This window comes from Spinacia oleracea, chromosome 3, assembly GCF_020520425.1.
Source record: "Spinacia oleracea cultivar Varoflay chromosome 3, BTI_SOV_V1, whole genome shotgun sequence".
Classification (NCBI taxonomy): domain Eukaryota; kingdom Viridiplantae; phylum Streptophyta; class Magnoliopsida; order Caryophyllales; family Amaranthaceae; genus Spinacia; species Spinacia oleracea.
The window spans coordinates 144,036,154-144,057,568 of record NC_079489.1 but is presented as its reverse complement, the minus strand read 5'-3'; the positions used below and the strand labels follow the sequence as shown (position 1 = coordinate 144,057,568).

General features: G+C 37.4%; 4 protein-coding genes across 7 annotated transcripts; 1 reads left to right on the top strand and 3 right to left on the bottom strand.

The window, feature by feature from the left end:
• Positions 1–400: 400 nt before the first annotated feature.
• Positions 401–1,029, bottom strand: LOC130469775 (uncharacterized). Its single transcript, XM_056839242.1, has 3 exons — positions 949–1,029; positions 734–850; positions 401–656 (listed from the first exon to the last, which is right to left on the bottom strand). The coding sequence occupies exons 1-3, from the start codon at positions 1,021–1,023 to the stop codon at positions 501–503; spliced, it is 348 nt and encodes a 115-aa protein (XP_056695220.1). The 5' UTR covers positions 1,024–1,029; the 3' UTR covers positions 401–500.
• Positions 1,030–1,113: 84 nt separating this feature from the next.
• LOC130469598 (uncharacterized) lies at positions 1,114–1,968 on the bottom strand. The gene is made up of 3 exons (XM_056838977.1): positions 1,660–1,968; positions 1,477–1,539; positions 1,114–1,374 (listed from the first exon to the last, which is right to left on the bottom strand). The coding sequence occupies exons 1-3, from the start codon at positions 1,798–1,800 to the stop codon at positions 1,354–1,356; spliced, it is 225 nt and encodes a 74-aa protein (XP_056694955.1). The 5' UTR covers positions 1,801–1,968; the 3' UTR covers positions 1,114–1,353.
• Positions 1,969–12,248: 10,280 nt separating this feature from the next.
• Positions 12,249–15,821, top strand: LOC110804212 (uncharacterized). The gene is made up of 4 exons (XM_056839748.1): positions 12,249–12,260; positions 12,357–14,312; positions 14,416–14,764; positions 14,888–15,821. The coding sequence occupies exons 1-4, from the start codon at positions 12,249–12,251 to the stop codon at positions 15,544–15,546; spliced, it is 2,976 nt and encodes a 991-aa protein (XP_056695726.1). The 3' UTR covers positions 15,547–15,821.
• A 60-nt stretch (positions 15,822–15,881) lies between these two features.
• Positions 15,882–21,209, bottom strand: LOC110780042 (protein IN CHLOROPLAST ATPASE BIOGENESIS, chloroplastic-like). 4 transcript variants are annotated; one of them, XR_008931202.1, is made up of 12 exons: positions 20,990–21,209; positions 19,034–19,129; positions 18,835–18,909; positions 18,710–18,752; positions 18,556–18,613; positions 18,269–18,433; positions 17,930–17,992; positions 17,736–17,830; positions 17,572–17,653; positions 17,369–17,479; positions 16,805–17,039; positions 15,882–16,134 (listed from the first exon to the last, which is right to left on the bottom strand). XR_008931202.1 is itself a non-coding variant. In XM_021984472.2 (11 exons), the coding sequence occupies exons 1-11, from the start codon at positions 21,090–21,092 to the stop codon at positions 16,899–16,901; spliced, it is 1,032 nt and encodes a 343-aa protein (XP_021840164.1). In that variant the 5' UTR covers positions 21,093–21,208; the 3' UTR covers positions 16,633–16,898. The 4 variants fall into 4 exon arrangements, 2 of the variants coding, with proteins under 2 accessions (XP_021840164.1, XP_021840165.1); XR_002531334.2 differs by lacking the exon at positions 15,882–16,134 and adding an exon at positions 16,633–16,710; XM_021984472.2 differs by lacking the exon at positions 15,882–16,134 and having other exon boundaries at positions 16,633–17,039; positions 20,990–21,208.
• Between the last annotated feature and the right edge of the window lie 206 nt (positions 21,210–21,415).

The window sequence follows — 21,415 nt, the reverse complement described above, 5'->3', positions numbered from 1 at the left end:
TGAACGAGGTGGGGAATTGTGGGAATATATGGCTAAAATTAACCATATCATACGTTTCTCTAAATTGAGTAAAGATAAATAATTTGAATGGAAAAGAGATTTTCTAGGAGAGGAAAATGGTTGTGTGATGGCAAAATGCAAAATGAAAGGAGTATATTTTGCAAACAACATGTTACGTTGTTTCTTTAGTTAAATAGTTTCGGCCATTCGTTGTTTAGCATTAATTTATTATATAATGCATAGGTTGTAAGTTGATAAATACAATTCACATCATTAAAGTTTAGTTTTAAGAAAAGATTATTTTTCTTACGTAACATTTATTATTTCCTTCATAAAGGGTTGTTTGTTTATTCCCAAAATATTATTTCATTGTGAGGTATCGATTTCATATTATCTAGTAAAGCCAAATTTCCGCTGCGAGCTCTAACACCCTGGTACTCACTAAAGAAACAATTTCAATTGTTCTAAACAACTCCAGAAAAATGTAAACAAGGCAAATTTTATTTCTTACTGACCAAATCTAATGCGAGAGTGAATCGTGAACTCGAAACACCAATAGAATCCATAATCCACACCTCTTTATCATGTATTTTGACGACCAACAAAAACCAATGCTCACAGGATTCATTTTGAAAATCATATGCAGGAACGTACACCTACAATCACCAAACAAACAAAATTATTACAATAACTAATTGCAATTTAAGGAAAGGCATTGAACAATTGTACAAACCGTGCTAATCTGAGTCAAATCATCAGGTAGATATGAAGCGGTACGTTCCCAAGCATGTTGAATTAAGTTTTCGTTAGCCACATACGCGTTACGTACATCATTTTTCAGATCAACAGCCTATAAGAAACGTTTGGTTTGTTGGTCAATAGAACTCACGCCTAAATAAAACGACCCAAATATAGTATTCTTAATAGATTGTTTACAGATTTTACTACCTGGAATAAAGTCGGCAAAATCAACTTCGTATTCCCTTCATGCGTTGCGCGACGTTCCAGATCATACAAGTACATGTCAATAAACTGCAATTAAGAAATTATGTTAACAAACAATTTGATACTATTAGATTATGCAACGCCAATAGTAATACTTACGTGGCCTGTAACTCTTGAGTCTGGGTACACAACATGCGATTCTCCAAATGTGAGGTACATTTGGTAACCTGGGGGCCAGTATGCATGGTAGCCGGTGTCCTCTCGAGCTATATGTTGGCATATTTGTCTTTCCAATGGAGTTAGGGAACTCAAGCAGTCTAGGTAAATAGGACTTGGGCCTTCCGCTGATATGTTGGTGTGATCACTTGTATGAAGAACCTGGTTCACCTGCTTCATTTGTTGCAGAGTTTAAATGGGAGTTGATGCTTCCTGAACATCATTGTTGTTGTCCCAATTAAAGCGTATAAAAAGAGACTGTTAAATAAAATCCACATTCTCTAGGTGATGACCAAGTATGTTCACGGATATTACCATATCTGGATCTCTCAAATCTACCTGGGGTGATGAGAATACTTCACTAAGTCGTGGCCCATCCTGCACAACTCAAAAAGAAGCACATCAAATGGCCAAACAGTGTTCCTTATCTATTAGATGGTGATCAAAATTACAAGAAAAAATCACAACGTTTACTGTGAAGATAAAACAGGGATATACCTCCTCTCTAGGGTTAATAACACCAGGACTTTTTGGTGGTCTTCCCCTCTTTGGTTTTTCTAGAGGTAGACCTTCCTTCGTAACTGCAGGACTTTTGGGTGGTCTGCCCCTCTTTGGTTTTTCTGGAGGTACACGTTCCATAATGACTTCATTTTCTCCTGATCGCTCTGAACCAACATTAGTCTCCTCTTCCTATTCTCCCGCACATATTAAACGACCAAGAGTCATTTCTCTTTTACATTAATCAAATGCCAACAATGTAATTCATAGAGAACGTTTGGTCATATCCACCTCATAATAGGTTGGCATATAAATATTAAGTGATGGCCAATACCCTCTTATAACTACGAAAGATGAACATAGTGCACAAGTGAGTAAGTTACCAGTTGTTTATCTTTGTTACAAAGACGAGTTCCTCTTCTTTTTGTAATTTTTCTCTCTGGCTGATTAGCATCGTACGTTATGCCGCCTGTACTGTCAGGACTCTTCTTAGTTGGAGCCTTCTCGTTTGTTTTCTTTTCCACCGGACTCGTCACAAGATCTTTTTTCTTTTTATTGACCACATCAAGAATTGGGAATTCCATTAAAGTGTCCATCCTATCAGGGAACTGGGATGCCGTGAAGCGAATATCTCTAATGTTGATTGTTGGACCATCATCATCATCATCCGGGACTACTCCGCTTTCATCCTGGTCAATAATCAATTTCCTTTTCACAGAATTCCCGACTGGAGTTAAGAACGGAGAGTTTCCTCGATTACCCTTTAGGCTGTTATCGTTGATAGAGAATGGGGAATTCGGACAACATCCTCGATTACCCTTTAGGTTGTCGTCGTTGATAAAGAATGGGGAACTCGGAGAACATCCTCGATTACCATCCCCTGTTTTCATCGACTTAATTATGAGGTCCTTCACTTCTTTCAATGTATACTCCAAGTTTCCAACCCTCCAATTGAGTTGATTGACATGGTTTTCTATAACACTCATTCGCTATTCAAGCAACCATGACATAGGAGAAGAGAAAAAAAATAAGCAATTATCCAAACCCAGAAACAAATGAAAGACTTTTGTAATTCTAAATTAAATCTACTTATATCTAAAACAATTTCAAGGAAACCTTTTCCATTTGTATCTTGTATCCCTTCGGACATGACCAACACCGTAGTTCGCCGTTACTAACCTGTATTTGGGAAGTGACCCGGATAACTCCGCCTGCATTTACAAAGAAACAAGGACCCATAATCATTATAAATTCTACAAATTATAAATTATATGTACAATTCATTTAGGGTTTAGTGCCCAATTCACCTGAGAAAGGGCTTAAATTGAAATTAAAGAGAGAGAATTTAAGTTTTAGAAGAATAGAATTTAGGATTATCCTTTAATGTACAATTCCGGGAGTGAGTTGAAGAGACCGAAATTAGGTTTAAAAAGAATAGAATTTAGGGTTTGAATGTACAATTCTAGGAGAAAGCAAGAAAGTGTAGGGGAGAAAGCGGGAAACAGAGAAGAAGGGTTTCACTGTTGGGAGAAAAAAGGGGGAAATTACGGACACGTTTCACTAAATCATCATTTTGAATTGTGTTTGGGTACTACCCTTGATTGATGTTGGCAATTTCTGTAATACCTTAAGAGAGGTAGCTACCAACCATGTTTACGGATACTATCCTTGCAGATGTTAGTAAATTCATAAAGACATAAGGATGGTAATCGCCACAAAAGAGTTTGGATACTAGCCGTAAACGATGTTAAAGAACATAAGGATATTCGGTAAAAAACCTCGGTTCCTTCCTTCTCCCATGGCAGCGGCAGACCTGCAACTTTTGCCAAGCAAATTCCAGGCATGATAACCATCATTAAATCGACGGAAATTCCAGATTTAACACTAAAACATTATTATTATTCAACATATTTAACACTCCCGACGAATTGCCAAACTTCCGTCGGCACTCCATTGTTTCCGGCGGCCACCAAAGTCTGTCATTTCTCATTTCTACGGCTATGGCTACCGATAATTGTTGCAAATTCTATGGAACAAGCACCGACATTCATTGCTCTTTAACACCTCCCTCTTTTGATTTCCGGATCTAACAACCCAAAACCCAGAATTTCATATCTAACAACCCAAAACCCAGAATTTCGTGGTAAGATACAAGGACGAAACTATGAGAATATAAAAGAACTCCGGTGATACCCATGAACGATGAACGGCGAACGATGAACGACGAACGAGCTTTGTGAGGTCCATCACTGATTTTCCAGCAATCAGAACTCCGGCGAAAAATTGGGTCAGCTTAAGCAAGAGGAGAGAGAAATAAACTTAATTGTTAATTAATAAACTTAATTGTTAATTAAGTTTCCTAATTATTTTATTTATTAATTTCAGATAATACAAAAGGTATTTTTGGAAAATTCAGAAATTACAAAAGGTATTTTCATAAAAACAAATTGTGTAATTAAATTTAAAGATAAAAGAAATAAATTGATTAAAATATATTATTTTCATTAAATTTAAAGATAAAAGAAAAGAATTTTGTGTGGCCCATATTAATTCTAAACAATGGTCATTTTTAAGATGACCATGATAGAAACATCCATGAAATTTTTATTTTAAATTACTACCTTAAAGTTTCAATTTTTTTTGTTTACTACCACTTGACAGTTTCCGTCCAACATTCCGTTAATTATTGCCCACTAACAACTAATTTTTTATTTCACTTCTTATATTGTTTCACCCAACCACGATTTTGCTCATATTTCCCCTAATTTCCCAAAATTTCCAATCACTTCCAATCTTGTAATTAGTTTATGTGTTTTGTTGTAAATCGTCCAATTTGTGTTTATATCAAGGATAAATCTGCTCAGAAAAGGTATCAATTGAATGTTTTTGTTCTTCAATTTGGGTTTAAATCCAATTTTGGAGTTTTTCTTCTTCGAACTTAAAACCCCTCCTTTCTCATTTTGTCACCTCCCAGAAGGTTGCAAGCCTGCAACAACGTTGTTCTTGACCGGGTCGATCTGAAACGCGCCGTTTCTAAGTGGGTAGTCTCAAGATTTTGCCTGTTACTGGCAATGTACGTTACCTGCTCGACGAATTAAATATTCCAGACAAGGATAGAGAAATAATTAGTAAAATTGGAGAGAGAAAGAGAAGGGAAAAAAACGAGAGCGAAGGTGAACCACAACCAACAAACTAGGGTGGTTTTGAGGTATCTTTTCCAGCCACAAAGGCGGTGGCAATTAACAGAGATGGTGGTGGTGTTTGGTGGTTGATTGGTGCCCAGAGGTGGAATTGAACAAAGGGGAAGATGTGAAGGAAATAATGCCCTTGGTCCAAGTATGCATTTAATGTTAAGTCTAATAAATGCGGTTCAGTATTAATTAACAAGTTAATAATTCAGTGAGATCAAGTGAGCTGAATGCCTAGCTAGAGGTCGCTTCAGTTCAAGTGGAATTAATGATATTAATCCACAGCTTACTCTTGACTGAACCCGTAGGGTCACACAAATAGTACGTAAACGGATCAAGTATTTAATGGCATTAAATACTCCATCTATGGATATTCGGAATCGACGGATCTTGGTTTCAGTGGGAGCTGAGATCGTCAAAGGCAAGTAAATGAATACTCCGGAAACGATGATATTGCCGGAAACGGAAATACGGATCGTATCGGAAATATAAATATTATCCAAGTCGTAGATGTTGCCGGAAACGGAAACATGGTACGTATCGGAAAATATTATCGGAAGTGGAAATATTGCCGGAATCGGAAATATTGCCAGAAACGGAAATATTGTCAGAATCGGAAATATTATCGGAATCGGAAAATAATTCCGGAAACGGAAATATTAAATATTTGTTCGAAACGGAAATTAATTCCGGAATCGGAAATGTTAAATATTGTTCGTATCGGAAATGAATTCCGGAATCGGGAATTTAATCGGAAGCGTATCGTACGAATTAGCATCGGACGAGACTTGCTAGACGAAGGCCCAGCACGAAGCCAGGCCCTCGCCCAGCAAGCCATACGCATCAAACCACACGCCAAAGCCTCGCCAGGCCCAGCAAGGCGTGGGGCGCGCGCGGAGCAAGTGGGCTGCGAAGCAATGGGCTGGGCGCCGTGCAGTTCGTGTGGGCCGGGAGGCGTGCGCGCGGCCTGTGCTGTGCTCGTGCTCGTGTGCGTGCTATACGAATCCTAAAGCTATTGGAATTCGTTCTATGATTAAATCCTAATCCTAGTAGATAGAATTTATTTAATAGAGTCCTAAAGGGATTCTAATTAAACTAATTAGTATTCTAATAGGATTCTAAATTCTTTTCCATACTCAATAAATATGTGCCTAGGGTCACAAATTTATGCGCGAGATTTTTCAAGTATTCAAAGCTAGGATTTTTAAGCAGAAAAATCAGTCAAAACTCTTGCCTTATTTAGCCGAAAATAATAGTACCTTAAGGGCGATTCTAGTTGGTCAATCTTAAGGCGGATCTGGACGTGCTGTGGACTGTCTACGGAGGGACGACACTTGGAGTTCTAAAGACTTGTTCTTGTTCGGTTCGGGCGCAGCTAGGGAGGGCACGCTACAAAGTGTATGCATCCTAGACTAATTATATGATTATGTGCAATTAATATGTATCCTGGCACTAAGGTTTTTCCGCATGATTTATGTTGTTCATATGTATCATAACCTAACAAGATGAGAACTACGAAATTTTAGATCTGAACTAATAATACAGAGTATTATTTTGGAGTCCTACCTATTGCAAAATTCATTAATTCAAAGATTTATACGAAGTACTATGTATTGTTGTCTTCAAAACTAAGGAAATTGTTTGAGAAATAATGGGTTTACAAAAGAAGAAGAAAAAAAAAAGGAGGAAAGAGTTAAAATAGTGACCAGGTGTTTGTTTGAGAATTAATTAAAAATTTATAAGAAGATAGAGAAAATTACAGAGGTTGAAGAAATGAACATCGAAAGAGAAGAGAAAAATCGTGCTTATGTATTCTTGAGTTCTAAAGAAATCGTGAAAGAAATTGAAAGCAATGAGGGAAATGAGAATTAAAGTCATTAGTGGGCGCCATTTGACGAGTTTTAAGACGGAAACTGTCAAATGGTAGTAAACAAAAAAAAATTGAAACTTTAAGGTACTAATTTAAAATAAAAATTTCATAAGGTAGTAATTACAAAAGTGGGATATTTTTAAGGTAGTAAATACCAAATTATCCTATGCAATTTGATACTTCCTATTTTAGTATGTCAGTATGTGTTGACAATGTTCTACCATCCCATTATTTACCCATTACCTTAGTCAAAAAGGGTCATCAAGTCGGGTCGGGGTCGGGTCACCTCGGGTCGTGTTGGGTCACTTTATTACTCGAGTCCAGGTCGGGCTAGTTTTCGGTCATGTTATGTCGGTTTTTCCCCATTTTGGATACAAGTCGGGTTTTGGCCGAGTTATGTTTGGGTCGGGTTTAATTTCGGGTTAGGGTTTTATATAGTCGGGTTTTAGTCGGGTTTGTAGCAGTTAATCTCGGGTTTGGGGTCAAGTTCGGATCAGATATTTTTCGGGTCGGGTTTACTCTCAGACACAGGTTAAGATCGAGTCAATAATTGATTTGGTCATCTCAAAATATTCAAGCGTAAAATATTTACTCCACAGGTCGAGTCACTAACAGGTTATGTGATAAAAATCGGGTTAAGGTTATTGTCGCGTCGGGTTTGGAATCGGGTTCGGATCATTGTTCGGTCGGGTCAGTTCGGTTATCAGTCATCTTTCGGTCGGGTTCGGGTCGTACAACATCCGGTTAAAAACGGTTGCCGATTTTTTCGGGTCGGGTTTCGGGTTACCTGTTTTACCAAAATCTCGGGTCATGGTCGGTTACGAGTACGGTCGGTTCAGGTTGGGTTTTCGGGTCGGGTTAGTTTTTGACAGCTCTAAATTACCTAGTAAGAGTACTCCACTTTTGAAATTTTATATTGGTCGGGATCATAGGTGATAAGTTTTACGATTTTTTCATGATCGAATGCTCTTGAGCTTTAAAGGACTGTACGAAGTATTCTCAACTTTTTACAAATGTACCAACCCCTGTGGTTTTGTAAAAATGCACAAAATTTTCTTAATGACCATTTTCCGTCAATTATGTTAACATTAACCTCTTTTTCTTCTCATGAATGGACTACAGAGTATGGTTCTACATATGGAGATCTATATATTTGTTTCGTATACCTTTCATTTTAAAATTGTAAAAAATTCATTGAAAAAAATCAATCAAAATATACTACTTGTAGCCCCAAAGGGGTAACTAGTAATTAAACTAAAATTAAAAGTCTTTTAAGGGGTAAAAGAAGGTTCAAGTAACTTTTTAGTCATTGGCTATGTATTTAGATTTTTAAAATAAGTGCACCACACTTTACATAAAAACATTTATGTTAAAACAGAAAAAATGAGTTAATGACCTGTCGCTGAAAGAGACAGGGGAAAAAATTAGAAAATTTGGAGTTTTCTCTCTTCTCTATTCAATATACTATATATGTTCCTGAAAGTTCTTTACGCTTTGAATATGTGTCCAAATTATGAAAACTTTGACCATAAATTTATACTCATTTCGTCCCAATTTAATCATCACACTTTCCATTTACGTCCGTCCCAATTTAATTTTACTATTCCTTTTATGGAATGGACACACTAATATTTTATTACATATCTCTTCCCACTATCAAGCGTTATGGTCCCATATCCCCTCACATTCAATTAAAAAATTCCTACACTATCTCCCATCTCATCTACTTTTTTTTTTTATTAAAGTATACTCTGTAAAAGATAAGCATGTATGGAGTAACTACTTATCACATGAAATTCCGTGAAACCTTAGTACGACGATTAAATTGAGACGTTGGGAGTACATCAAAACATTATCATGTACGATCTTGTTAGACCGGTCTCGCCATACATTTTCAGAATTAAAAATTTTTATATTTTTGCATATACGTAATTGAATATATAATGGTTACATTTTTTTCATGAAATGCCCTGATCGAGGTTCAACGAAATGCACCAAATACGTTCAACTTTTTTGAAATGCACCGGAAAGTACGAGTTTACGAGTCAAAAATAGTATTTTGGTGTATTTTCCCAAACCTCAAGAGTATTAGGTGCATTTTGAAAAAGATGGGGATATTTGGTGCATTTCGTTAAAACTTATGGGGGCATTTTAGAAAAAAACCCGTAATGATTAAAGGTTCCTTGGAGTCTGTGCAAATAGTAAGCGAAAATAACTTCATGCAACGGAGGTGAGAGTAATGTAAGTTTCTACTCCCTCCGTATTTATTTAAGAGATACACTTGGCTGAGAACGAGTATTAAGAAAAAGAATTGAATAAAATAAAATAATAAATCAAGTGGGTTGGTTAGATATTTTAATAAGTAAATAAATGGGGACCATGTCATTTTGGGAGGTGGGAGGTGGGAGGTGGGGTGGGTTTCTGATATTATTTGTTTAATAGGATGGTGGGTCATAGGATAAATTAGATGTATTATTTAATTAGATGGTGGGGTTGATAAGTTATTAAATAAGGCAAGTGTATCTCTTAAATAAATACGACCGGAAAAAGCAAGTGTATCTCTTAAATAAATACAGATGGAGTAACTGTTAGGGAGACATTAAAATCACATTGTTTTGGCCTTTTTTAAATATTACTTGGCAACAATTGGAGCCTTATAACATAAGGGGCTATGCTTGTCATGGCTAGGCCGCTAGCGTGCGCCTTTTGAAAGGTGCCTAAACCGGTCATAGTAAGATGCCAGGACCTACGCCTTGCGCAGAAGCTTTTGAGGGAAATGAATGAATTTGGTTGGGTCAGGTAGGGGAGCAAGTCAAGCTGGGAACGGGCTGAGACTAATAAGCATATATGGACTACGAAGTATGGTTCTACCTATGGAGATGTATAGGTTTGTTTCGTGTACCTTTCATTTTCAAAAATGTAAGAGCATCAGCAATGGAGAGGATATATGTCCTCCCTTACACTCTCTCTCCTCTAAATTAGGATCCTCTTTGTTGTAGGAGTAGAAGAGATAATCCTCTCTTAGTAGAGGAATACAATATATCCTCCATATGAAGAGGATATATTGGATTAGAGAGAGGATATATTAAGCCACTTGTCATTTAATAATTGAGTAAACAATTTTGCATATGGTTATAATTTTATAACGACAATAAATAAAAAACGGTAACTTATTTGTACACAAAAAAAAACCAATGAATATATTTTTTTCCTATAAAATGAACCTAATTTTAACCATATTTCATACATCTCATCTTTTTCATGATGAACTTGAAGCATACATGTGTACCTGAAACTGATAGATGAGTTGAGTAGTAGATTTTTGCTTTGAATTATTAGTAGTAACTACGATTTTTATTATTATTGTCACCGTTAGGGTTTATCACTATCATTGTTTTTTATTTACTGTCACTTTTTTTTAATTACGGTCAGTGTATTGCATTAATTAATGTTAGTAGTAATATTTTTATGCTGGTCAATGTTATGGTTTGTTCTTGTCATGGTTAGTTAATTACTGTCATTATATTGTAATATTTTTAATTATTATTAATATTATTTTAACAAATTTTATTATTGTCAAGGTTACAAATCGATTTATTTTATCAATAGTAATGGAAAAATAATTAATTAGGCTAATTTAATTTTTAAACACTTGAAATTATCATTATTCTTAAACTAAATGTTTTAATAAGAAAGATAACATGTGTTGGGGTATGTAAACTAAGAGAGAGGAAACAAGAGAGGATCCTCTTTGATGTGTGGAAAAGAATAAAAATAGAAAACTGAAGAGGAAAAAGATAATGGAAAATAATGTGGAAGAAAGAGAATGTGACGTGTCAAAAGGAGAAAAGGAGAGAGAGCATATATATCCTCTCCAATAATCCTGCTCTAAAAACATTCACCGAAAAAATAGAATAGAAAGTTAATGATACAAATAAATTACAACAGAACATTAATTTACTAATCCCAAAAAAATACATGATGAACATGAATACAACATACTCCCTCTGCCCCTTAATACTCGACCTGTTTTGACCGAACACGCTTGCCAATGCACAACTTTGACCACCAATTTCTTTAATTACATATTATAAAAACTTACTCCCTCCGTATTTATTTAAGGGATACACTTGCCTTTTCCGGCCGTATTTATTTAAGAGATACACTTGCCATTTGTAGTAACTTGTCAACCCTACCATCTAATTAAATAATCTATCTAATATATCTTATGTCCCACCACCCTATTAAACAAATAATTTTAGAACTACATCCCACCCCCCACCCCCTAAAATTTCATGATCCCCACTTGTTTTACCTATTAAAATATCAACACAACCCCACTTGTTTTATTACTTTATTTCATTCAATTCTTTTTCTTAAAACCCGTGCCCGGCCAAGTGTATCTCTTAAATAAATACGGAGAGAGTATAAAATATTAATATTTTGAAAATATATATTAAGATGAATCCAACAATATATTATTTACTAACATTTGTTTTTCATATACTAGAAATAAAATAAGGTCAAAGTGAATTATGTGAATAGTGCAAAAACTCAAAACAGGTCGAGTATTAAGGGATGGAGGGAGTAGCACATTACTCTCTACAATAGTAGAAAAGCACATAGCACATAGCACATAGCACATAGCACATAGCACATAGCACACAAGTTTACAACTATACAAGTGCATAACAAGATAATTAATGCCTATAGCACTGTAGCAGCATATCCCCAGCATTCACGTACGTACTAGACTACTAAGCTAGGTAGCTAGTAGTAGTAAACTAGTAACGGAAATGACGTGCGTACCAAGTTAACGGAATACAGCATCACGTACAACTGTAGAAGCCATGTCGAACGTGATTCATTTCCTGTCCTTAACCTTAACTGCATTACCATTGAATTTACGGTTTTTTCATGAAATGCCCCCGAGGTTTTAAAAAACGCACCAAATACTCTCGCCTGTTTCGATTCACATAATATACCCCTATTTATCCGTACTGTTCATGACATGCACCTGTCAGCTAACGCCGTTAGTCTGCCGTTAGTGGTGTTTTACTTATTTGCCCTTAATTTTGGTTTAGCACCATTGACTTCCTTCACTTTCACAGAAAGACCAAAAAAAAAAAACCGTTCAAATTTTTCTCTTTCTCTCTCCTCTCCCCTGTTCTTCTTCAAGCTCTAATCCTACTCAAACCCTAGAAATTCTGGGTAGATCTTCAATATTTTTGTGAATTTTGCTGCGCACCTTAAAGGCGAGTTCGTGGGTTGTGATTTTGCTTCAATCGCGACAAAAAGGGGAGAAACTTGAGGCAATTTCCAGCTGAGTTAGTGTTGAAGAGGAAACGGGAATTTTAAAGTTGGTTAGTCTACTTCCAGGTAATAATCTCTTCTCCTCTGTTTAATTTTGCTGGTAAACTTGTTTTTTTTTTCACGAAATCGATTAGGGTTAGGGTTTGTGAAATTGTCAGTTTTTTTTTTTAAAATTGCGCAAATTTCTTGTTGGTTATTGGTCAATTGTGGTTGTTGGAATGAAAATTGATGTTAGTTTCATTATTTTTTCCCTTTAGGATGAGTGCTATTTGGTTGTTACTACGTTATGGGTCACATAGTTATGGCTTCTGTGGGGATGGAATTAGGGTAAAGACACTGCTGAAATTTGGGTTGAGGGAACAGATAAACCAGGATTGGTGTTTAGGAATGCTGTTGCAACAATTGAGAATCATAGAAAGGAAAAAGAGAGACAACTTAAGGAGAGACAAGAGGAACTGTTGAGGGCTCAAAGAGAGGAGGAAGAGGCAATGAGGAAACAACAGGAAAGGGAGGACATTTTGAGGGAAATACAGGAACAAATGGAGTACACTGTGGCTATGGAGGTCCCTGTTGTTGATTGTGAGGACATGAAGGTTGAGTATGTGAGAGTCATTAGCAAAGATGATGCTGATGAGGTGTTTCCAGGTTGCTCTCAACCACAACAAACACAAGAATCCCCAAAGAAACAACCCACCCCACCCAAACACACAAATCATGTTGCTTCTAAGTCAAAAGGCAAGGATAAGCCTGCTTCTAAGAAACTAACCCCCAAAAGGAGGGCATCAGCTAAACAACCCACCCCACAGAAACAACCCACCCCACCTAAACAACCCACCAAACAACCTACACCACCACCTCCACCACCCCCACCACAGAAAGAACCCACCCAACCAAAACAACAACAACACACACCACCACCAGAACATCCCACCTCTCCACCACAACAACAACAACACACACCACCACCAGAACATCCCACCTCTCCACCACAACATCACACCCCTCCACCACCACCACAAAATCCCACTCCACCACAGAACAACCAAACTGATGAGCCTAACAATCAAGCACCACCTGATCAAGCTCAGCCAGTGAAAAAGAAGGGGGGCAGAGCTAGACCTGAGGGGTTTAGGGTTAACAAAGTCACTGCTAAGAAGGCTGGAACTTGGGTTTCCAAGGGAAAGGGAAAAGGGAGAAAGGGTACAGGAAGGTCTAAGACACCAGGGGTTTTTGCTGATGTTGGTGAGATATGTTCAGAAGAGGAGAGTGAGGATTCTGATTATGAGGAATCAGATTCTGAACAAGAGGATGTTCTGAATGATTGGATTGATTCTGATGTTGATGATGAGGTGATTCCTGATGATATTCCTGATTTGGGGTTTGAGGATTGTCTAAATGGTTCCTCAAAGATGGATAAGGCCTATAAAAATGGCAAAATATGGACTGATCAACCATATGGGTCCATTAAGTTAGAACCCTGGTTGATCTTTCATGATAAGGCCACATTTCTTGAAGTGTTGAGAAGTTACTGCATACAGGAGGGGTTTGGGCTTAGTGTTGAGAGGGCTGACAATAGGAGGTACACAGCAGTGTGTGCAGTGGAGTCATGTGACTGGAGGATACATGCCAGTAGGTTGTTTGACAATGTTAGCTGGGCCATTAAGGTGATCAGTGGGTCCCACAGAACTTGTGGGAGGCTTGAGGAGAATCCAGTGGTGACCTCTGAGTGGTTGTGTAAGCATATGTTGGGGGAAATAGAGGCAAATCCAGAGATTTCAGTGGAGACATTGAGGAGGTATGCACAGGAGAAGTTTCAGTTGAGGGTGAAAAAGAGGCTATTGTACAAGGTCAGGAGTATGGCAAAGGAAAAGCTGCATGGTGGTTGGGCTGAAGCATATGAGCTGTTGCCTAGATATGCTGAGATGATTAAGCAAACAAACCCAGGGAGTCATGCACTTATAACATGGGGGGCCAATAGTGGGGATGTGAACCCAAAATTCAGAGCTTGCTTCTTCTCATTTGCTGCACAAGTCAGGGGGTTTCTAAGGGGTTGTAGGCCCATAATTGGAAAAGATGGGGCTCATTTAAGTGGTTTCTACAAGGGCATTCTACTGACAGCAGTTGGCATAGATGGGAACAATGAAATTTTTGTTCTTGCCTATGGGATAGTAGACACTGAGAGTTGTGACAGTTGGACCTACTTCATGAGATGTTTGAGGCAAATGTTTGAGCAGGAGGGTTGCAACAGAGATGATTGGACCTTCATCAGTGATAGGATGAAGGTATGTGTACTGATCTGATATTTACTCTTTTCTGATCTTTACTTTTTCTTATGTTTATGTTTCTATATTAATGAACCTGTTTTTGTTGTTTGCTGATGTGTAGGGTGTTGAGTTGGCAGTTAGAGAAACTTTTCCTAGAGCAACTAGGAGAGTTTGCTGCCAACACCTATATATGAATTGTAAGAACAATGGCTTCAGTGGATCTGCATTCCACAAGCTCTTTTGGATAGCTGCTAATGCATACAATGAGTATGTGTTTGGTAAGGCCATGGAAAAGATCAGTGAGTACAATGCAAATGCCACTGCATACTTGAACAGCTGCATTGAGCAGTGGTCTAGGCATAAGTTTGACTCTACTGTTTGTTGTGATCACAACACAACAAACTTTGTGGAGTCATTCAATGCATGCACAAAGCCCTTCGGAGACATGCCTGTCTTCTCATTATTGGAAGGTATAACTCTTCTAATCATATTCATGCATAATATACCCCTGAACTTGTTGTTTGTTGTTTAATCATATTCATGCATAATATACCCCTGAACTTGTTGTTTGTTGTTTAATGTCTGGTGTACAGCAATCAGAAGTTGGTGTATGCAGAGGGTGGGGGCTAGATTTGACAAGGCAGTTGACATGGAGGAAGGTCAGCTCACTGCATATGCATTGAAAGAGTTAGAGGAGAGGACAGCTGAGTCCAGTTTATGTTATGCCACAGCATGTGGAGGGGGTGAATTTGAGGTTAGGGATGGACATGTCAACTTCCCAATTAGGCTTGCAACAAGAAGTTGTGCCTGTGGGAAGTGGCAGATCTGTGGAATCCCCTGCAAGCATGCACTGAGGGTCATATATGACCAAAGGATGAACCCCCATGATTTCATATCCCCATGGTTCAAGGCTGCTGCATACAAGCTAACCTATGCAGAACATATTCATCCTATGGCAGATCCATCTCAGTGGCCTGACTTTGGCCTTCCTTCCATTCAGCCTCCAACCATCAAAAGACCATCTGGCAGACCTGCTAAGAAGAGAAAGAGAGGGGCAAATGAACCAAAGAAAGGGAAGAGGAACACAAATGTGAAATGTGGAAAATGTAGAGAGTTTGGTCACAACTCAAGAACATGCAAGAGTGGAGGAACAAGTGCCACTGGACCAAGCACTTCAAAGAGTGGTGCAGCAGGAGCAAGTACATCAAATGGGGGACCAAACACAAGGAAGAGGTCAAAGGCAGCTGCATAGTCACCTCAGTTGGCTATATTTTGTGAATTGTAGTGCACAAAGCTAAACTAACTTAGTCAAATCAGTTTAGTCAGAATCAGTTTAGTTAGAATCAGTTTTTGGAAACAGTTGTGCAGAGATCATTTTTTGGAAACAGTGAAATGCTTAGAACACCTCTTTTTGTGCAGTTCAGTGGTGTTTGTCCACTTAAAGTTCAGTTTATGTAAAGCTTATTTGCTTGAACAAGTATTTATGGAACAAAGTCTCTTTATTTCATGAAATTTGTTACAACTTTACTTCATTGCTATCCAAATCAGAAATGCAAACATTAATACACCAATTTTTATTGCAAAATTGATTTGCTGTTTCTGTTGTTTGATCTTCTTCTTCAATAGCTTCAACTCTTCATGCATTCCCCTGCTCTGTTCTTGCATTCCCCAGCTTTGTTCTTGCATTCCCCTGTTTTCATCATCTCTGTTTCCCTTGCTCTGAACTTCATCACTTGTGTGCTCAAGAAAACCTTTGCACCATTTGAAATTATCACAAGGATCACACTTGTAGTAAAGCTTTTGCGGATTTTTTGCCGTTTCCGAGCTCCTAATTGCAAATCTTCTCCCGCAATAGCAATTTTTATTAGGAACTCTAATGTATGCTAAATTTGGGATGGAAGAAGATTCGGTTTTTGAATGAGAGCTCATGGCTAATTTGGAGAGGGGAAAGTATGCAAGTGAGGTGAACACTAGTAGCATTTATAGGCAGCAAGAACATAACGGCTATATTTTGCTTCCTAGGTTTAAAAACTAGCCGTTAAATTCAAATTCCTGCAATTTGGGTATCTAGTGCAACTTAATTTTAAAATAGGTGTATATTATGCATTAAGTTTATAAAAAGGGGTATACTGTGAATTATAAACACGACTTAACGGAGGACTAACGGAAGGTCAGTTAAGGGGTATTTGGTGCAAACTTGGAAAAAAATAGGGGTATTTTATGTGAATCGAAACAGGCGAGGGTATTTGGTGCGTTTTTTAAAACCTCAGGGGCATTTCATTAAAAAACCGTTGAATTTATCCCCATTATAAAATGGAATTCCGACGTGAAACCACGGTTTTGGAACAAAATGTTGTCTGAATAAATTATTACCAAAGCCAAAATGTGAGCATCATCAATAATTTCCATAACAATTCTGCATTAGTGAATCAATCATTTCTATCAGCGGCCAGAGAAAGTACATCATTGCAAAGCTTAGATGTAAAATGGTGGTGCAAAATTACTGATACCTGCAGCCAACTTATTGAAGTAGATCTACTCTTCTGAAACTTAAAGCTGCTAAGATACTCTGTAATTCTGATCTGGGACATTTGCATCTCGTGTTTAGCTTTTATATGCTATAAATCTCGCCATATCATGGAGACCAGCAACTTTGTAGCATTCACTTATGCGATCCACAAAATCATCCCAATTCCCCTCGACAGAAGCCAAATCTAGTAAAAAAGCAGCTTGATCCAATGCAATCTGCAGGCATAATGCAGCATATCAAATGCACATAAGTTCTTCAAGCAAGAAAGAGTATACGTCATCTGTTCTTATTTACATGACACAATTATTTAGTCACGTTTGTCAATGCAATATTTCAAACATTAATATTCAATTATGGATAAGAAAAAATTATAAAAAAAGTTGATATTTAAATATTATTTATTGAGACGAATCTAACAAGACCCCACACGACTATGTTTTTTCTTAAGAGTAAATCACAAAAGGAAGTTAAAGGAGCTTGCCTGAATAGTGTCCAAAACCCAATTGTGTTATGTAAATAAGAATGAATGAAGTATAACACAAACCTGAGCAAGCTCCTTTCCCCTGCTCAAATCCTCACGCTTTCCTTCATCTGTCAACTTTTTCTTAACATAACAAATTTGCTCGTCCTTCCATTTGGCTATCTCAGCAACTTCCTGTCACAACAGGCTTGAAAATCATAACATATTCTTTAAATGAAAATAAAAGAAAAGGCAGCAGATCATGCAATGAGTAACAAATTGCATACCTGGTATTTGTATCCCAAAGTCCACCACGGTGATTTCAGCGCGCCTCTTGCAGCATCTTTAGCCTCCAAATCACGCCCAACCCTGTTACAATTAAAGAACCAATTACACATGGAAATAATGTGCTTTACATAATAACACAAGTTTGTGGACAAAAGAGACGAACCTCATCAAAATATGTGCATTAAATGCAACAGGACGTCCAAAGCCAGGAAAATGCTGCTTCTTTGCATAAAATTCCCCCGTTATTAAAGCTGAAACCTTGCACAAGGATGCATGAGAATTTTTTATTAAAAAAATATCTACCCAAGAGAAAAAAAAATTGACATTGGAAAGCCAAGTCCAATATAAAGGTCTTACTCGGTTCCCTTTCTCAAGGTGTTTGTTAATCTTGCGTTCTAAAATATCAGGGAACACACCAACCTGAGGAAAAATGCTTCAAGCAGCAAGTTAATTGAGAATGCCATAAAATAGAAATAACTACGATATTTATATTACAAACTTTTATATAAAGCGGTCTTACACAAAAGACCACCTTGGTGTCATGTAAGTTAAGCACCAGAACTAATTAGTTAGCACTGAAACTAATTACTTAAGCACTAGAACTAATTAGTTAACCAATGGAACCAATTAGTTAAGCAATCAAAGTGGTCTTTTCGGTAAGGCGGTCTTACACAAAAGTTGCCGTATTTATATTACCTTTCTTAGATGGTAGGTATCTAAGTTGGGCAATTGTGAATCTATGAAGCTCCCCTCTCTATACAGTTTTCCAGCATTTGCTGAAACATGAAGTAGTTCTCTGTTCCTGTCTTTAGGGCTACAGGCATCTTCTTCCACCAACATTCTATGAATATACTGGTCAACCTGGATTAACAAAGGTGCAACATTTTGAGGTGGTATAAACAAAATAGTTCTACAAGCAGATTGATTATGGCTACGTAAATCTAGTTATGTCATTGAACCAACATGCTCCATTCTGCACTTACATTCTTGGCTAATGGAAACACACCATGCTTATAGACTTGCACAACCGGCATATCTATCCTAGAGGCACAGGAATATATAAGCAAGCTGAACCATATGAAATGCACAATAAAATCATCAGATAGAAAATAAGACAGAACAACGAAAAAAATTTACCCAGATGGTGCTGTTGGCCACCGTAACAGAGAAATCATAGCACCTATCAACAAAAACATATTTTGAGGAAGGCAATCAGTTTAAGTTCCCTAAAAAGTGACGTATTCTAAGCAGAACCACTATACCTGAGCTGTTTCTTGACAAAGGTATTGCAAGGGGGAAAATGCCATGTTTGTCTCCAGGCGAAATAATAGAATCCCCTAAAATACAAGCAGTCAAGAAGAGTGATTTAAGATAACTTAAATGGATAGTAACGTGATTATTTGGAGACATGTTAAAGGAAACTTGGAAATTTTCAAGAATAAAATCACACAACATGGTTACCTCTTGTCTGAAGCATATTCAGCAAATCGGTCAAATGCTCAGGAACGCAAGTTGCAGCTACATCTTTGATGAATGATATGTGTTCTGTACACCAGACTATCAGAGTACATCAAGATTATTTATTGTAGGAAAAAAATTAACTCACAGCACTCACATTCACATCCCTTGTGTATGCTTATGCAAGTTAGTGAATAGTTTTTCACTCAAACAAATAAGAGCATGAAAGTGATGAACAATCACAAGATAATGTAATCTTTGGAGGAAGTAAGGTTGTTCCTAGCATCAGGCAAGACATCAATTCTTTCCATGTGAGACATATGTTCACATTCACAAGCATCCCACAACAAGAAATGTCAGTGGCCATTCTAAAATACGACATCAATTCAGCGACGGAAGAATCTTATTCATTCCTCCCTAGCCAGGGGAAAGATGGTCGATACTCCATTCTGAATTTCTAACCTTTAGATTTTGGGTGTCCTAAAGTTACTTTCCACGTTGTTCTAAAGTTATACCCGATATGCTCATGACATAAAGAAGGAATGAACAAATTCCTAGGCTCAAAGCTACAGCACCTGCGCAGTTTCTGTAGCCTACAGGTCTTCCCTTGATACAGAATCTGGACACTCGGAGTGAAGTTCAAGACACTTGGTTGTCTAACAGTGCGGTCGTGGGAGCATTTTTAAGCGACAATTATGCTGTTTTCCATATAGTTTTAACTTGTAAGGTATCAATTATGCTGTTTTCCGACAAATATAAAGGTTTCTGTGGTAAACTGGCAGCTGCACCATCCAAGGATGTTTTCAAGAGGTTAAATATCTCGGCAAGACAATAACTGTTAACTAGGCATGGTAATTAGGTATTACAAACTTTAGAGTTGATCAATACGAAGCATATGAAGAAAACCTAAAGGAGGTCTTCCAAATAAAGTATCAACCTCAATAAGGTCTTAAAAAAAGTACTTGTATAAGCTTAAGGTCTTCCAAGAAACATGTCTAATTCTTGGCTTTCTGTCTCTGAGCCTCATGCACGGGATAACAGATACTAGTCTTACAATTGGAGTGTAGGCTCTCAATAGTTAGCCACAATCATCAGTTGGTATTTGGGTGGTAACCTTCAAGACTATGTTCTTAGGAAGTAAACCGTCAAGACTCGAGAAATAGGTGTCATATTGCTTCAACCCCACATAAATTAAGCATATGAGTTTTCCAAAAAAACCATTATACTCCCTGGTTTGATTGGTCACAATGACGATCTCCTATAACGATTCATGTTAGTCGACCCCAAAACACTTTGGGACTAAGACTTTGTTATTGTTGTTGTTTTTGACAGGGAACCATTATACATTTATACTCCCTCGGTGTCTTTTTAATTGTTGCTTTAACTAACTTAATCCTTTCCTTTTAATTCCCGCTTTTGGAATATCAATACAATTTGCACATTAAGTTGCACAAAAATACTAAGAATTATTATGAAATTGTGTGGGAACTATAGAAATATGCACAGGAAAATGTGACCCCAAGAGAAATTTATGAGGAATAACATTTCTGGCCAATAGAACTTCAACCATTATGATTCATTGGAATACATGTCTTCAATTGATAATTTTAGTTAACAGACAAAGTAAACATCTCATTTTCCTCCCATAAATTACCGTGCAAATGTTAAAGCGACACTTATTTTGGAACGGAGTAGTGTATTGTCTACAACAATGCCATAGTGAAAACCCTAAAATTGCTCCAAATTTCAAGTTTTATGAGACTATTTCATCCAACTTTTCAAATTACAATGCAAGTTTTCTTCTTCCCTTCATTCATATTCGATTACACTTACAAATTGAACTAAATAAACCCTGAAACTAGCAAAATCTGGTAAATTAATTTTCAGAACAAGCAGCATTTCACAGAAACAAAAAAAAATTAGAAAAAGGAAAGAGATTGAGATAGAGATAGAGGTTACTGAAGGATGAGGAACAAAAGAACCGTAAAAAAGTTGAAGTGGGATAGAATGTGGTGGAAATGAATCGCCGCCGGTGATGAAACGCTACGCCGCCAATTTTCATGTTTCGCCGCCGGTTACTTCAGCACAGAGAATAGAACGTGGGAAATGGAGTCAAAAGAAGAACCAGTCTTTTCCCAGGCCCAGGGCTTCTTTTAATTACCGAAACGAAGGCCCAAAGAATTTACGGGTTTTTCTCCTTGATCAATAGATTCAATAAGTGGCATTATGAATCTATGATACATTGGTACAATGATACCCTCTCTCAAAGTCTAGCCCCTTTTAACCAATTGTCTGTTGGTTCAGTGGTGATTGTGGCTGAACTTGGTAGGGAGGACTCGTGTTCGATCCCCCACAATAACAATTGGGAGGGGAATGAAACCTATC